The 18,988-nt window shown below is 40.9% G+C and overlaps 1 protein-coding gene across 1 annotated transcript in view; it reads right to left on the reverse strand.

The window, feature by feature from the left end:
* Positions 1 to 9,818, reverse strand: part of LOC124718924 (mediator of DNA damage checkpoint protein 1-like) — a 93,531-nt gene extending 83,713 nt beyond the window's left edge. Inside the window, exon 1 of the mRNA XM_047244578.1 lies at positions 9,703 to 9,818. Coding sequence (XP_047100534.1) covers positions 9,703 to 9,790 — 88 coding nt within the window. The 5' untranslated portion in view covers positions 9,791 to 9,818. The remainder of the gene's footprint in view (positions 1 to 9,702) is intronic.
* Between the last annotated feature and the right edge of the window lie 9,170 nt (positions 9,819 to 18,988).

The raw sequence follows: 18,988 nt of genomic DNA on the forward strand, positions 1-18,988 counted from the left end.
CATCTGGGTCCCACAAGGTTCCATTTTAGGGTCCTTACTTTTTCTTGTGTATATCAATGACCTTTCATCAGTAACATTACCAGATGCCAAGTTCGTTTTGTTTGCCGATGATACAAACATTGCAATAAATAGGAAATCAAGTGTTGTCTTAGAAAGATCAGCTAATAAAATATTTGTGGACATTAATCACTGGTTCCTAGCCAGTTCCTTGTCACTAAACTTTGAAAAAACACACTACATTCAGTTCAGAACTCGTAAGGGGTGTCCCACGAGTATATGCCTAACATATGATAAGTAGATAGAAGAAATGGACAGTGTTAAATTCATGGGATTACAGCTTGATAATAAATTCAACTGGGAAAAACACACCACAGAACTGTTGAAGCGTCTTAACAAATTTCTATTTGCAATGCGAATTGTGTCAGACATAGGGGATATAAAAATGAAAAAGCTGGCATACTATGCTTACTTTCATTCCATAATGTCATATGGGATTATTTTTTGGAGTAATTCATCAAACCAAGCTAAAGTTTTCCGGGCACAAAAACGTACACTAAGTGTTATATGTGGTGTGAACTCAAGACTATCCTGCAGAAGCCTGTTTAGGGAACTAGGGATACTAACTACTGCTTCCTAATATATTTATTCGTTAATGAAATTTGTCATTAAAATATACCACTGTTTCAAACCAACAGCTCAGTTCATGGAATCAATACTAGAAATAAGAATAATCTTCACAAGGATCTAAAGTCACTTAGTCTTGTACAAAAAGGTGTGCATTATTCAAGAACACATATTTACAATAACTTGCCAGCAGCCATAAAAAACATAACAACCAATGAAATTCAGTTTAAGAGAAGCCTAACTCCTTCTACTCTATTGATGAATTTCTCAGTAGAACCAACTGCTTTGTGTTTGTATACATATAAGTACAATATAACTTCTGCACCATTTCAGTGCAGTAATGTGTTCATTGTAAATAAGTGTGTATGTGTGTATGTGTGTGTGTGTGTGTGTGTGTGTGTGTGTGTGTGTGTGTGTGTAAGTACAATCTAACTTCTGCACCATTTCAGTGCAGTAATGTGTTCATTGTAAATAAGTATTATAGTAGTTGTATTACACGTCTATTACCTTAGAAATAAATAAAAAACCTTTTTATTTTAAATTCAGTGCATTAATATTTGTAAAATAATTCTGTCATATAGTGTTCATTAAAAATGACGATCATTCCACTTGTGATCTGTGGAATGGTACATTAGCTTATTAGTTTGAGTTGTAAATCTTTGTCACGTATTGTTGTTTTTCTGATATGTTCTACATCCTGGAGGACCTCCTCACTGCGGATCAATTGGAATGAAAGTAAACCTAATTTAAAAAAAACAACAAAAAAACTAATTTGATGTAACTCGTGATGAAGGGTTTTTGCAAGCTGAGAAGAAGCCAAGGGCTTACATTATTTTAGTGCAACACACTGAAATGACTTCACATTTTGAAACTGCATTATACAGCTGATTATTGGACAATGTAAAACATTAATTTTAAGAATACCTGTGGAGGTATCTCTAGTGGGACAGAGAGAGTCGTCCATCAGAAAACTTCCTTAACTGATCTACTACTGTATATTACCTACAAGTCATTCAATATGTTCTGGTAGGTTGATAAAACCCTGTGCACACATGTGTCTCAAATCACTGTTTTAACATCAAATATTTCTAGAGGATGTTATTGGTCCTAGAGTTATATTTATAAGGAACGTTAATGAATGTAGAAGGTTTTAAAAGAAAAGTATCCCATGCTTTGACACATGTTAACATGGACCAAAACGAAAAAAGTTCAGTAAACATGCGCTCTCATTGTATACTTTAAGAGATATGTGTGCTTGATCATTTTCGCTGTCTTCCACTGCAAGTTCCATGCTAATTACGAACGATCTACAGAATGCAGTAAACGAGTGACGACACATTCTTCTTTTATCACCCATGGTTATACAGGACGCTTCACGAAGTTATGCAAATACTTTAATACGTTATTCTACAAGTAAACCTAAGAAACAATTTCATATAAACATAGGTCCAGAAGTATTTAGCTACGGCTAATAAAAGATTTTGCCTGAAATTTAGCAACTTCGCTAACATGAAGCCATCGCAAAACTGTACGAGGTTAAAATAAAGCACGATTTCCATTTATTTTGTTGTTACTGGTCTGATGAAGCTAATAAAAGATGTCGCATATATGTATCTGTAGTAGTTTTCCGGAACATCCAGAGAAACAAAGAAGTCATTTCGTAATATTTTTGATTTATTAACTACTTGGCCCAATTTGTTTTTTAAATTCCAGACAACTGCACAAAGTTTTCAATAGAAGTTGTAGAGGAATAAGTTTGAAAAAATGATAGTAATAACGTTAACTGAAACTGTATGAATGTGTCAGATAATTAAGAACAACCCTGTAAAACAACAACAAGCGTAACAAACGCAAGGATGGCTGACATAGTGTTTAGTGTATCTGGGATTGTAAAACAGATCCTTAGACGCCAGGAAGGTTTCTGGCCCAGACGGTATCCCCGTAACATTTTATGTTGACTGTGCTACAAATATAGCACCATTCTTATCCATCATCTATCAGAGATCATTGGAACAGCGGAAAGTTCCACGGGACTGGAAGAAGGCCCAGGTCATAGCAATCTATAAAAAGGGGAGAAAATGGGATGCACATAATTAACCGCCAATTTCACTGACATCGATTTGTTGTAGAATCATGGGACATATTTTGTGTTCATACATAATGACCTTTCTAGACTCTGAGAAGCTCATCTGCAGAAACCAGCACGGTTTTAGGAAACAGCGGTCATGCGAGACACAGCTGGCCCTCTTTGTGCATGATATACAACAGGTTTTAGATACTGGCTCCCAGGTTGCTGCCAAATTCCTCGATTTTCGAAACGCGTTCGACTCAGTTCCACACTGTCGCTTGCTACAAAAAGTGCGCGTTTACGGCCTATCCGATGACATATGCGGTTGGATAGAAAGTTTTCTAACAGACAGGGTGCAGTATGTCGTCCTGAACGGCGTGACTTCAACAGAAACAAATGTAACTTCAGGTGTGCCCCAGGGCAGCGTAATAGGTCCGCAGCTTTTTACGATTTACATACACGAACTGGTTTGATGTTATTGACAGCGGCATTAGACTGTTTGCAGATGATGCTGTAGTCTACAGGAAAGTCGTATCACAGGAAAGTTGTGAACAAATCAATGAGAATTTGCAGAAAATAAATGCGTGGTGTAATGACTGGCAGTTATCTCTCAATATTAGTAAGTGTAACCTACTGCGTATAACAAGGCGAAAATCCCCATTAATGTACGAGGACAAAATAAATGATCAGTCTTTGGAAGCGGTAACATCAGTCAAGTATCTGGGTGTGACTATTCGAAATGATCTCAAATGGAATGATCAGATGACACAAGTAACGGGTAAGGCGAACTCTAGATTGCGGTTTATTGGTAGAATGCTGGAGCGATGCAGTAATTCAACAAAGGAAATAGCTTACAATACGTTAGTTCATCCAGTCTTAGAGTATTGTTCGTCTATATGGGACCCTTACCAGTTGGGTCTGATTCAAGAGACTGAGAAGGTGCAAAGAAGAGCGGCAAGATTCGTGACTGGTACATTTAGCCATCGCGAGAGCGTTACAAATCTCATAGAAAGTTTGAAGTGGGACACACTTGCAGATAGGCGGCGCACTAAACGGAAGTGGCTGCTCACTAAATTCCGAACTCCGATCTTCACCGAGGATGTAGAGCATGTATTATTACCACCAACTTTGAAATCGCACAGTGATCACCATTCAAAGGTAAGGGAAATAATAGCTCGTACTGAGGCGTTCAGACAGTCGTTTTTCCCTCGCGCGATCCGCGAGTGGAACAGAGGGGGGAAATATGACTTTGGCGCCAATTGTGCCCTCCGCCACACACCGCTTAGTGGCTAGCGGAGTATATATGTAGATGTATGTAGATGTAGAGCAACGAAATCTGTCCATACACGTGCAGCTAAATGCACTGAAGTCGGTGGAGACATTTTTGAACATTTATTGTGGATGTATTGTGGAATTGTATGCACCCTGTACAACTTCTTGAACACTGGAAGTTAAGAAACAAATTGGGCCAAGTAGTTAATAAATTAAAAATTTTACGACATTACTTCTTTGCCTCTCTGGATGTTCTGGAAAACTACAGCAGATACACGTCTGGGACTTGTTTTATTAGTTTCACCAGATCAATAACAACAAAATAAATGGAAATCGCGCTTCACTTACACCTCGTACAGTTTTGCGATGGCTTCACATCAGTGAAATAGCTAGATTTCAGGCAAAATCTTTTATTAGCCGTAACTCCGTAACCAAACATTTGCGAACCTATGTATAATGAACTTTTTTCTTTAGTTTTACTTGTAGAATAACATATTAAAATATTTGCATACCTTCGTGAATCACCCTGTAGCATGCAATAAACATCGTTTGGCGTTGTTACTGTAAAACGTATTCACATTTCTGGGTATGAGCAGTGCATGCATTAGTGGACTATTTTGGCATGTCTGTAAAATGCTTTTACGCTGTAATTTTATCTTTGCACTTACTGGCAAAACGGAAGCCTATCATTGCACATCGGAAATCGCAAGCATGGGATGTGGTGCACACTGAAAAACAGAAGCAACCATCTAAGCAAGTAGATTACATTACGAGCTCTGTAGTTTCACAGTAACAGTATAATGCGAACACATTTGTTTACTGCACTCAGCAAGTCGTCAGTAACTGCAAAAAGCTTGAAGTACAGGAAACATGTTTCGCACCAGCGAAGATGAGAAAGTGCTCACAGCTCATAACGTACAGCCGGCCGGTGTGGCCGAGCGGTTCTAGGCGCTTCACTCTGGAACCGCCCGACCGCTACGGTCGCAGGTTCGAATCCTGCCTCGGGCATGGATGTGTGTGATATCCTTAGGATATTTAGGTCTAAGTAGTTCTGTGTTCTAGGGGACTGATGACTTTAGATGTTAAGTCTCATAGTGCTCAGAGCCATTTGAACCATTCATGAGGTACATGGGCTGTAGGCCCATGTTTACCGAACAGCGTTTTATTCTTTCGGTCCATACAAGCACCTATCAAAATTTAGAATACTTATATTAAGCCCTGTGAATTAAAAAGGAGGTTTTTTAAAAGAACTCTGCACGATATTCTACAGCTAAGAAGCACTTCTTACAATGGATTTGTGTATTCTACTAGTAAGTTGAAGTTTCCCAAAAAAAGATTTAAAAGTCACTAGTGAGTGAAAGTAAACATAATAAACTAGTTAATTCGTTTTTTAATCATTTATACTGCATGTGTAGCTGAACTGCGGCGTTTGATTAATACTGGAGTGTAGGTTTTTCAAATAATATAAATAGTGTAAACAACTTAACGATTTCTACGTCCAATAATGTTTTATTGAGTAGAATAATTTCATAGCTTGCATAGTTATGTGCTAAGCGCTGTATTGTATGTACAAAGAAAGCATGGTCAAAATTTAATGTACATCATTCATTTGTCTTGAATCATCTACTCACGTTTTCAAATAATTCATTTGGCACCTTTCAATAAGACAAATGATAATACTTTGCATTCCTATACTTGTATCATCAGCAAGAAGGGCAAAATTATGTATCTTCTGATGATGCAAGTGGAAGAAAATTTACGTATATCGAAAACGATACGGGGTCCAAAGTAGTAACCAGTGGTAAAACGTGTCCCATTGCTTGAAATTCTGTGTAGCTGTTTACATGCGATTGTGATTAATTTGATGGTGAAGGTGAGTAACCAACTGGCGTGATATCTTCATCATGATCGCAGTGTAGACGTAACAGGACGTGTTCTTAAAACGATGGAAAGGTGAAACGTTTCCAGTTGTAGAAAAGGACTGTTGAATTTATCAAATCAGACTTACTTTTTCACCGTACTCTCATTTGCATTGCTCATTATTTTCCACGTTTTACCACTGGCAAAACTCGCGTAGGAAGTGCGAATCTAGATGGTTTTGAGAATATACATTCAAGTTGTTATTGTGGTGTTCAGTCTGAAGGCTGGTTTGATGCAGTTCTCCACGCTGCTCTATCCTGTGCAAGCCCCTTCAGCTCTCAATAACTGCTGCAAACTTCAAGGGCAGTTCAATAAGTAATGCAACACTTTTTTTCTGAAACAGGGGTTGTTTTATTCAGCATTGAAATACACCAGGTTATTCCCCAATCTTTTAGCTACACAACACTATTTTTCAACGTAATCTCCATTCAATGCTACGGCCTTACGCCACCTTGAAATGAGGGCCTGTATGCCTGCACGGTACCATTCCACTGGTCAATGTCGGAGCCAACGTCGTACCGCATCAATAACTTCTTCATCATCCGGCTAGTGCCTCCCACGGATTGCGTCCTTCATTGGGCCAAACATATGGAAATCCGACAGTGCGAGATCGGGGCTGTAGGGTGCATGAGGAAGAACAGTCCACTGAAGTTTTGTGAGCTCCTCTCGGGTGCGAAGACTTGTGTGAGGCCTTGCGTTGTCATGAAGAAGGAGAAGTTCGTTCAGATTTTTGTGCCTACGAACACGCTGAAGTCGTTTCTTCAATTTCTGAAGAGTAGCACAATACACTTCAGAGTTGATCGTTTGACCATGGGGAAGGACATCGAACAGAATAACCCCTTCAGCGTCCCACAAGACTGTAACCATGACTTTACCGACTGAGGGTATGGCTTTAAACTTTTTCTTGGTAGGGGAGTGGGTGTGGCGCCACTCCATTGATTGCCGTTTTGTTTCAGGTTCGAAGTGATGAACCCATGTTTCATCGCCTGTAACAATCTTTGACAAGAAATTGTCACCCTCAGCCACATGACGAGCAAGCAATTCCGCACAGATGGTTCTCCTTTGCTCTTTATGGTGTTCGGTTAGACAACGAGGGACCCAGCGGGAACAAACCTTTGAATATCCCAACTGGTGAACAATTGTGACAGCACTACCAACAGAGATGTCAAGTTGAGCACTGAGTTGTTTGATGGTGATCCATCGATCATCTCGAACGAGTGTGTTCGCACGCTCCGCCATTGCAGGAGTCACAGCTGTGCACGGCCGGCCCGCACGCGGGAGATCAGACAGTCTTGCTTGACCTTGCGGCGATGATGACACATGCTTTGCCCAACGACTCGCCGTGCTTTTGTCCACTGCCAGATCACCGTAGACATTCTGCAAGCGCCTATGAATATCTGAGATGCCCTGGTTTTCCGCCAAAAGAAACTCGATCACTGCCCGTTGTTTGCAACGCACATCCGTTACAGACGCCATTTTAACAGCTCCGTACAGCGCTGCCACCTGTCGGAAGTCAATGAAACAATACGAGACGAAGCGGGAATGTTTGAAAATATTCCACAAGAAATTTCCGGTTTTTTCAACCAAAATTGGCCGAGAAAAAAATGCGTTGCATTACTTATTGAACTGCCCTCGTACATCCCTCTGAATGTAATTCCTACATGCATCTCTTGGTTCAAATGGCTCTAAGCACTATGGGACTTAACATCTGAGGTCATCAGTCCCCTAGACTTAGAACTACTTAAACCTAACTAACATAAGGACATCCATGCCTGAGACAGGATTTGAACCTGCGAGCATAGCAGCAGCGCGGTTCCAGACTGAAGTGCGTAGAACCACTCGGCCACCGCGGCCGGCGAAGCCCCATCATTAGGAGTGTCCAATGCGGTGTGTGTTCAAACGTACTCTGGCCAGCAATTAAGTCTGATTGTAGTTCCGCCACAGTTCGCCGCCTGTCCTGTTTTACCAGTCTGCCCAGCCTACAACATCCGACATCTATAATGACGGACGGTCGCCCGACGTCGTTTCACCTCGGTCTCGCCACGTATTGAAGACACTCACCACTACATTCCTCAAACACCCGACAAGTCGTGCAGTTTCCGAAATGCTCGTGCCGAGCCTCCGGGCCATCACAATCTGCCCTCCGTCAAACTCTGACAGATCGCGCGCCTTCGCCACTCTACACATGGACAGCACAGTGCTTGTTTATGACTAGCAGTCATTCCTCGCCTATCGCTTGCACGTGTCTATATCGATAGTAGGGCGGCGGTCTTAGTATACTGGCTTATCAACGTAGTTACACTCCTGTCATAACAAACATGTGCAAAGAATGGGGCCTAATAATTTTGAGCTCGCCCTTCAGCTCTGGCAGTGGATTTTGCTGTAATTCACCCACTGAGACCCACACGTCGTCGTCCACAGCTACCGTTTTGGGCTTCAGCTTTTGCTACCTCTTGTTGTGTATTATTTTTTCAAAAAATTCTCTGAATATGGACTATAGGTGGGGGTCATATGTGTCAGATTATATGAACAGAGTAAATGTGCCAATGATTCCCATATTCTATATTTCTATTCTTCCAGATCCTTTGCAAGCAATCTACAATCCCCGATTAGACAAGATTTGGTCCTAATTTGTGAAATTGCAGTCTCTTTCCGAGTAATCCTACCATTTAGTAGGTCCAGGAGGCTTGCACGTTATTGCCCAAATTACCGTTAACCCTCCCTGCTCGATGATGCAATCGACTGGGTCACTTTTTTCTTTTCTTTTTTTTTTTTTTTTTTTTTTTTTTTGCAACTTGGCCAAATTATTGTAGGCCTCCGCTGTGACGTCATATAATTCGTTAACGGTCTACACCTACCCTCACCACATACTTAAAGAACTGACTCAGTTGTCTAACACAGCTACCTTTGAAAAATTTACAAAAAGTACTTTCAGCACTCCAAAATACATAAAATGTCTCCAGTTACAGGCACATCAAGTAACAAGTCTTATAATGTGGTACGAATGTGCGGTAGTGAATACGTTTCATGGTAGTAATGCATACAACAATACATATTATAAAATGGATGGATGGGCGTATGCACGTATGTCCTACATCTACTCATAAACCACTAGACCGATTTCGACCAAACGTGGCAGACATATCCCTAACTGTCAGGCAAAATTCACTGTGACGTTAAGAGCCACCTAGCTGCCATAGTTCAGGAGATTTGACGTCATAAACACTGAGACGCGTGAAAAAGTTTTAATACATTTTAATGTGTTTATATATTTTGATACATGTTAGTGCAGTTATTCTTTACTACTAAGACACTCCTAGAGGAAATCCCTGACAGCTTGCTGGCAGAGCATTTGAGGGTTTTCTACAGTCAGACATAGACTGCGGCAGGGTGAAACAATAACAGCCTATAGAGCTATGAAGTGGGATCGCCATAGAGCCGTTTACGAAATAGCGTTCTAGACGAGCGATGCAACTGAGCCAAGCAAACAAAAACTGTACAGGATCTTTGTAAGAATGGCTCAGAATTTCTAAAGCGTATTCACAAATACATGGAAATGAATTCTTTTCGATATTTACAGACACATTTATTTTTTTTGTTTTCTTTTCTAATAGAAAATTGTCAAAATGAACCACTGTGCAAAGGCTGGTTCGCCAGCTGCTTTTCAATAGAGTAAAGGAAAAAAAAGGTTTGGCTTTACGCTGCTCTTCCAAATCAACAATTCATTCATGCTTTTTCATATAAGAGAGCAATAATGTGGTGATGCTGACATGGCTTGGCAACAAACTGTGAGCCTGCTCGGTGGAGAACCTGCTCACCTGTGTCGCGCTGAGATTGGGCGGCCTCTGCGCTGGCCAGCCCGTCCCAGTACTGGCGCCACTGGCGGATGCGGCTGGCGCGCGTCATGCCGCTGGCGCCAGCGACGCAGCTGGATGCTCCGGCCCCGCCCTGGCCTGCAAACCGAAAAAGTATGTCAGCTGTGGTGGGCGCGTGTTGCAGCGCAGTCCAAAGGCAACTACCGATGGTGAGGTGCTCTGTGTAAGGGCTCATAAATAGCATTGCGTCATGTGTAAGGGAGAGTTGGTGACAAGTGAAAATTTGTGCTAAACCAAGACTCGAACCTGTAGTTCCCATTTGTCGCGAGTGGTGACCTTAACCACTTGGACTGTCTTAGCAAGCTCCCAGGAATGACACAAACTTCGATATTTCACACTTTCTGCGGCTCCATCGCATCGGTGCTTTGACGAGCAAAATGACTAATGTTGAATTTGTTTGTCTCCTATATACCTTGTGGTGGGAATCCAAGAAAAGTTATGAGCGATAGAGTTGCAGGTAGTATGACATGTGGAAGTTTGCTAGAATCATTCTCGGATAGCCGAAGACGTTAAGGTGACCACTTGCAGAAACCAGGGTTCGAGTCCCGGACAAGAACAAATTTTCATGTGTCACCAATGAGTAGTATTTCCACACCTAATGCAACTAATGTCAGAAGGATAATAAAATTACGAATAACCTTCATAAATTTCGTTCAGGTACAGTATTGTCACTAATGTTGTTTCTTCAGAAACTGTCAGGGGAATCATCAGTTTAACATACAGAATCTGATGGCATTCGTATGTAGTGACAGGTTGATGTAATGGTGAACTGAAAGGGAACAGGTGTGTGCCCGTGTAAAACAGAAGCTGGAAGAATCTGAAATGAATTATAGGGTTTAAAATGAAAAAAGACCTACATATACAAAATTTTAAAGTTACAGTCATGTATGTCGCCACGCCCTCTTTATTTCTGTTACAGAAACCAGTATTATTTCGAAAAGAACTGTGAACTTTCTCTTTCCAGCTATTATACATTGCATATGTTGGTAACAGGGCAGGTTTCTAGTGTCTGTAAATGATTATCTTTGCTAGTATTTACATTTGTTTTGCTGAAGCAGTTTGTTCACGTGTTACTGAATGTTTGTTGCCCAAGTGGTACATATATTTGTGGAAGCACATATCATATCCTTTTTTTTTTTTTTTTTTTTTTTTTGGTCATCAGTCTACTGACTGGTTTAGTGCCGCCACGAATTCCTTTCCTGTGCTAACCTCATCATCTCAGAGTAGCACTTGCAACCTACAGCCTCAATTATTTGCTTGACGTATTCCAGTCTCTGTCTTCCTCTACAGTTTTTGCCCTCTACAGCTCCCTCTACTACTATGGAAGTCATTCCCTCATGTCTTAGCAGATGTCCTATCACCCTGTCCCTTCTGCTTATCAGTATTTTCCACACATTCCTTTCCTCTCCGATTCTGCGTAGAACCTCCTCATTCCTTACCTTATCAGTCCACCTAATTTTGAACATTCGTCTATAGCACCACATCTCAAATGCTTCGATTCTCTTCTGTTCCGGTTTTCCCACAGTCCATGTTTCACTACCATACAATGCTGTACTCCAGACGTACATCCTCAGAAATTTCTTACTCAAATTTAGTGTCCAACAAATACGAACTATGCCACGCATAAGAAATTCAATAAAAGGAAATTCCGTGGTAACCAGTTCACAAGCAAAGCAAGCCACACTGTTGAAAGTAACATGTGTATCAGTTCTTCAGGGAAGAAACTCCCACATGGCACGCCTGCTGGTGATTCAAATGTTTGTCTTAACAATGACGCTGTTTGTAGTGGATTTATTGTTGTTGATGTGGGCATCTTCTCTTCTTTGATAAAGGAGATGGCGAAATGTAAACAATGTGATGGTATAGGCTGTCTGGAAATAACTGAACAACAAAGTAGCAGGAAGAGTTCAGCAACAAAATTAGTTGTTCTCTGTAGATCCTGCAGTGGATCTACCTCGAAAATGACTTCGAACATTGTGCACAATTCATATGATGTGAATTTGAAGTTGGTGTATGCAGTGCGTGCAAGAGGAAAAGGTAGAAAGGCTGCTCAAATGTTTTGTGGTTTGATGGACCTTACTCCTCCTTCCTGTAGGTTCATAAAAACACTTTTAGGTGCCTTGATGGTTGTGTCTAAAGTATCTGTGAAACGTGCAGTAGAAGAAACTGTAAATATTGTTGCACTGGATGGGACATGGCGGCGTCGAGGACATCGCTTTTTGAATAGTGTTGTAAGTGCTACTTCTCTGGAGACTGGAAAAGTTGTTGATGTTGAGTGCTTATGTAAGTACTGCCATACCTGCCATGGTAACACTGAAGGACATATTGAACATCAGTGTTATAGGAATTATGATGGTTACAGTGGAAGTATGGAGTGTCATGGAGCTCTAAAAATATTTCAGAGATCGGTGCCCGTTTATAACGTTAGATATACGAAGTTCCTAGACGATGGGGACTCTAAAGCTTTCAATAAAATTAACGAGTTCAATGTTTACGGTGATACCCTGGTAACAAAACTGGAGTGTTGTGGGGATGAGCAAAAGAGGAGGCGTGCTAGACTGAGGAAGCTGCTATCTGATGGAAAATCTTAGTCTGGCCGAGGCAGATTGACAGAAGCTGAAATAGACCTTGTTCAGAATTATTATGGACTGCCCATTAGACGAACTGCACCTCTGAATGATGTTACAGCAATGAGAAAAGCTTTATGGCCACGCTGTTCATGGACTTCCCCTAAAGGAGCAGATTCTTGGTGTGGTTACCAAAAAGCAAAAGAAAGTGGTCAAATATACCATCATAAGAATTCTCTTCCTGAGCCTGTTATGAATGAAATAAAACCAATTTTTAGAGACCTGAGTGACCCTGTTTTGCTTCGTAAATGTCTTCATGGGGACACTCAGTATACAACTGAAAGTTTCAACCATTGCACATGGGAAAGGTTACCCAAGATTGTTTTTGTCGGACTAAATATATTACAAGTTGGTGTACTAGATGCAGTGATATGTTTCAATGATGGAGTGACAAATTTAGGCATAAAATGTGGCACTAATATGGAAGATCAATTGCTTGCGTGTGACAGGCAATGGGTGCATGAAGCTGAAAGATTCGCTCTTCAATTTACCAAACGAGCAAGAAGTGCTAAAAAAAATGTCAAGAGGAAGCTTGAAGATGAAGAAATGCTGCAGGATAAAGACTACGCTTCAGGAATGTTCTGAGGGACAGTTTAATTGAACTCATACTTTCATTTGCAATTTCCAGCCGGTTGTATTTTTGAGAATTCGGGTAAAAATATTTCCTAAATCTTATGAAGCATTGTTCTAATTTTTTTCTGTAACCTGCAATATTCCGTACTTATGTAGTAGACATAAGTTTTATTGCAGAATCAACTAAATTATAGAAAAAGTAACATTTTTATTAGGAAAAAAAATATAAAAATTAAAATTTAAGATATGTTATTTTTATCCTTGTAATATACATAATAGGTGGAATTAAATAGGTCTAGTACCCCAGCCATCATGTCATGCATATCTGGTAAAAATTTGGTCTCCTTCAAATGTATAACATTGGATTACATAGTACCTCAATTTGAGGAAGCATTTTGGAAAAAAAGTATCAATTTCTTTGTAATTTTTTTAATAACCCTAAGCAGGTTCAAAAATATTCAAAATACTTCTGATTTGTTTAAAAAGTGTACTGCATTACCTGACATCAACAAAAAAATCTGTAAAACATATACGTTATATACAGTGCCTGAAAGAAATAGGTGTTGAGTTTTATATAATATTGAGCCGGAAAAGTACCCTGTATCCTTAAGCCTCATTGTACTGCTTTTTACATTTAGTAGTAGAGAAACTGCAGCAATCTTACACACAGTCGGTTTTAGGTCACTTACGAATTTTCCTCTGGCAATTAGGAAACAGCTAAAAATATTGTTGTCTCTTTCAGCCAGGGAGAATATCATCAACGTACCTTGTGTAAGAAAGGTTACCTAGTGAAGCGGCTGAGAAACGGTTAAACAGCTTGATAAAGATGTCGGCTAGGATGCCAGCTAAAGGGTTGCCCATAGCGAGCCCATCAGATTCTCTGATGAGAAACTTCATTCATAATTTGAAATCCATTAGCTCCCCTACAGAAAGTTCTGGCGTTTATAAGATCTTCTGTGATACCTGTTCCTCCTATTGTATAGAGCAAACTGGACGTGCTTTCACCATCAGATATAAATAACATCTTTTGAGAAAAAAACGGCACCAGTCCCCTAAATTCATCCTTTGCCGATCATCTCTTAATTACTGGACACGTGCCTAAAGCCACTGGCGATAGCAATATTCTGCATACCGAAAAGAAGGGGCGTAGGTTAGATGTTTTAGAGGAATTGGAGATTTTCAAAACATCTATCTCGTCATGATGGCCTCATTCTCAACGAACAGCTGCAGCTGCGAAATAAAATTTTTTTCGACTGTATAAAGCCGTTGCTTGATCTTTGATTCAGATTTCCTCATGCAGTTTGCCGAAATGGTATTTTCCTGTTACGTTATTGCTGTTTTCTTGTATGTCATAACTGACGTTTTTTTACCTTACAAAATGTATCTCTGTTGGAAGCAGATAAATATGTAACTTCATCTTATTATTATTAGTGCTTACGTTATACCTGAATCAGATTCATTACAATTTCACGTGTCTAATTTTGAATGTACAGTAGCCTAGTTGTTTCTGCGGCTACTAGATGGCGCTCGTAGCAACACCATGTTTACTTGCCCACACTTTCTAACGTGGGCACCTCAGTCTTGTTGCAGCCCTTGTTCACTCAAGTACGAGCAGCCCTTAGCGGCTCGCCATCTTATTTACAACTATTCATGACGTCGCCTTTCCGGCTTAGATTTTTTTAGAATGTGACTTGTAAGTACTGCATCTCTTTCCAGTCAGTACACACTTTAGTTTATTAATGTCTTATATACCTATTATGTTTTAGAACAGTTAGTTTAATTCTGAAGACGACGCTCATAGTAGCGTCGAAACCTGGTCAATTTTGACTTAATATTTGTGACCAATGGCTTATTTGTTCTAATATAAAAGAAATAGTCTCTAGAAAGATACAGGGACTTTTAAGGCGATCAAAGTAGGTCAAAATATGATAAATGGTTGGTTCTTGTTAATATACTTCTTAGACCATTTCAAGTGTTTACGCGGCAAAATACGTGTAAAGAATGTGTGGACAACAAGGAAGACTAAAACATTAGTAGAGATGGGGAACTCGCCATAGCAACGTGTGAAGAGTTTGTAGCTCTTTGTGCGCATCAACAGACTTCTACGTTCTTAACGCCCTTCCACAACTGTCGGGCCCAACAGCAGTTTTGGGATATGGAAGCGTCTCATGTTCAGCGGATAGTAAGGCAGTTTTGGAGTCTAGAGCACATACCCGTGCCTCTGGAAGAAGGCAGAGGCTCATAGGACGTGTGTTAAGGCGTCAAGGAAGACCTTCACGGTACTAGAGGAAGCTCTAGAAGGTAGCGGAGGACAGGTATTTGAGTTTACACAACAAATCTACATTCGCATAGATACTCCGCAAGCCACCGTGCAGTGCGTGGCGGAGGGTACACTGTACCATTATTAGACATTTCCTTTCCTGTTCCACTCGCAAACAGAGCGAGGGAAAAACAACTGTCTATATACCTCCGTATGAGGCCTTCTCTTATCTTCGTGGTTCTTGCGCGCAATATATATTGGCGGCAGTAGAATCGTTCGGCAATGGGCTTCAAATGCTGGTTCTCTAAATGTTCTCAGTATTGCTTCTCGAAAAGAACGCCGCTTTCCCTCCAGGGATTCCCATTCGAGTTCCCGATAACAAATCTAGCAGCCCACCTCTGAATTGCTTCTTCGCCTTCCTTCAATCCGCCCTGGTACGGATCCTAAACACTCTAGCAGTACTCGAAAATAGGTCGCACCAGCGACCTATATACGGTCTCCTTTACAGACGAACCAAATTTTACCTAAATCCTCCCAATAAACCGAAGTCGACCGTTCGCCTTTCCTGCCACAGTTCTCACGTGCTCGTTACACTTCATATCTCTTTGCAACGTTACGCCCAAACATTTAAAGGAAATGACTGTGTCAGGAGGACACTCTTAATACTACAGGGTGATTCAAAAAGAATACCACAACTTTAGGAATTTAAAACTCTGCAACGACAAAAGGCAGAGCTAAGCACTATCTGTCGGCGAATTAAGGGAGCTATAAAGTTTCATTTAGTTGTACATTTGTTCGCTTGAGGCGCTGTTGACTAGGCGTCAGCGTCAGTTGATGCTAAGATGGCGACCGCTCAACAGAAAGCTTTTTGTGTTATTGAGTATGGCAGAAGTGAATCGACGACAGTTGTTCAGCGTGCATTTCGAACGAAGTATGGTGTTAAACCTCCTGATAGGTGGTGTATTAAACGTTGGTATAAACAGTTTACAGAGAATGGGTGTTTGTGCAAAGGGAAAAGTTCTGGACGGCCGAGAACGAGTGATGAAAATGTAGCACGCATCCAGCAAGCATTTGTTCGCAGCCCAGGAAAATCGACTCGCAGAGCTAGCAGAGAGCTGCAAATTCCACAATAAACTGTATGGAGAGTCCTACGCAAAAGGTTAGTTATGAAACCTGAACGTCAACTACCCGAGGTGATGGATCGGCCGCAAGGCAGCCCGTGACAGAGCACTTCATCACTGGCCTCCAAGAAGCCCTGATCTTACCCCCTGCGATTTTTTCTTATGGGGGTATGTTAAGGATATGGTGTTTCGGCCACCTCTCCCAGCCACCATTGATGATTTGAAACGAGAAATAACAGCAGCTGTCCAAACTGTTACGCCTGATATGCTACAGAGAGTGTGGAACGAGTTGGAGTATCGGGTTGATATTGCTCGAGTGTCTGGAGGGGGCCATATTGAACATCTCTGAACTTGTTTTTGAGTGAAAAAAAAACCTTTTTAAATACTCTTTGTAATGATGTATAACACAAGGTTATATTATGTTTCTTTCATTAAATACACATTTTTAAAGTTGTGGTATTCTTTTTGAATCACCCTGTATATAGGAAGTTTGATCTTCCTACTCATCTGCATTAACTTACATTTTCCCACATTTAGGGCTAGCTGCCATTCATCACACCAAATGCAAATTTTGTCTAAGTCGTCTTGTACGATCCCACAGTCAACCAACTTCGACCTCTCACCGTATACCACGGCACCATCACCAAACAATGGCAGACTGCTGCCCACCCTGTCCGCCAAATCAAAAGCGGTCCTATCACACTTTCCTGGGGCACTTCTGACGACAACCTTCCGTCGAGAACAACATACTGGGTTCTATTGTTTAAGAAGTCTTCCGAGCCACTCACATATCTGTGAACTTATTCCATATGCTTGTACCTTTTTTAGCTGCCTGCTATGGGGCATCCAATCAAACGCTTTCCGGAAATCTGTAAATATGGAATCTGCCTGTTGCCCTTCGTCCGTAGTTCGCAGTATATCATGTGAGAAAAGGGCAAACTGAGTTTCGCACGGGCGATGCGATGCTTTCTAAAACAATGCTGATTCGTGGACATAAGCTTCTCAGACTCAAGAAAATTCATTATATTCGAACTGAGAATAAGTTCAAGAATTCTGCAGCGAACAGAAGCTGGCCTGTAATTTTTACTCTTCATATATGCTGGAGTCACCTACGCCTTCTTCCAGTCGCTTGGGACTTTCTGCTGGGCGAGAGATTCGCGATAAATGCAAGCTAGGTGATGGGCCAATGCAGTAGAGTACTCTTTGTAAATTCTAACTGGGATTCCATCCGGACCCGGTGATTTATTTGATTTCAAATCTTTCAGCTGTTTCTCCACACCAGGGATTCTTATTACTATGTCGTCCAGCTCAGATGGAAACCCAGTTCTAAGCAAAGAAGGGAAAGCAGAAAGGTGGAAGGAGTATATAGAGGGTCTATACAAGGGCGATGTACTTCAGGACAATATTATGGAAATGGAAGAGGATGTAGATGAAGATGAAATGGGAGATACGATACTGCGTGAAGAGTTTGACAGAGCACTGAAAGACCTGAGTCGAAACAAGGCCCCCGGAGTAGACAACATTCCATTGGAACTACTGACGGCCTTGGGAGAGCCAGTCCTGACAAAACTCTACCATCTGGTGAGCAAGATGTATGAAACAGGCGAAATTCCCTCAGACTTCAAGAAGAATATAATAATTCCAATCCCAAAGAAAGCAGATGTTGACAGATGGGAAAATTACCGAACTATCAGTTTAATAAGTCACAGCTGCAAAATACTAACACGAATTCCTTACAGACGAATGGAAAAACTAGTAGAAGCCGACCTCGGGGAAGATCAGTTTGGATTCCGTAGAAATACTGGAACACGTGAGGCAATACTAACCTTACGACTTATCTTAGAAGAAAGATTAAGAAAAGGCAAACCTACGTTTCTAGCATTTGTAGACTTAGAGAAAGCTTTTGACAATGTTGACTGGAATACTCTCTTTCAAATTCTGAAGGTGGCAGGGGTAAAATACAGGGAGCGAAAGGCTATTTACAATTTGTACAGAAACCAGATGGCAGTTATAAGAGTCGAGGGACACGAAAGGGAAGCAATTGTTGGGAAGGGAGTAAGACAGGGTTGTAACCTCCCCCCGATGTTATTCAATCTGTATATTGAGCAAGCAGTAAAGGAAACAAAAGAGAAATACGGAGTAGGTATTAAGATCCATGGAGAAGAAATAAAACCTTTGAGGTTCGCCGATGACATTGTAATTCTCTCAAAGACAGCAAAGGACTTGGAAGAACAGTTGAACGGAATGGATAGCGTCTTGAAAGGAGGATATAAGATGAACATCAACAAAAGCAAAACAAGGATAATGGAATGTAGTCGAATTAGGTCAGGTGATGCTGAGGGAATTAGATTAGGAAAGGAGACACTTAAAGTAGTAAAGGAGTTTTGCTATTTCGGGAGCAAAATAACTGATGATGGTCGAAGTAGAGAGGATATAAAATGTACACTGGCAATGGCAAGGAAAGCGTTTCTGAAGAAGAGAAATTTGTTAACATCGAGTATAGATTTAAGTGTGGCCATGTATGGAAGTGAAACGTGGACGATAACTAGTTTGGACAAGAAGAGAATTGAAGCTTTCGAAATGTAGTGCTACAGAAGAATGCTGAAGATTAGATGGGTAGATCACATAACTAATGAGGTGGTATTGAA

This window comes from Schistocerca piceifrons, chromosome 10, assembly GCF_021461385.2.
Source record: "Schistocerca piceifrons isolate TAMUIC-IGC-003096 chromosome 10, iqSchPice1.1, whole genome shotgun sequence".
Classification (NCBI taxonomy): domain Eukaryota; kingdom Metazoa; phylum Arthropoda; class Insecta; order Orthoptera; family Acrididae; genus Schistocerca; species Schistocerca piceifrons.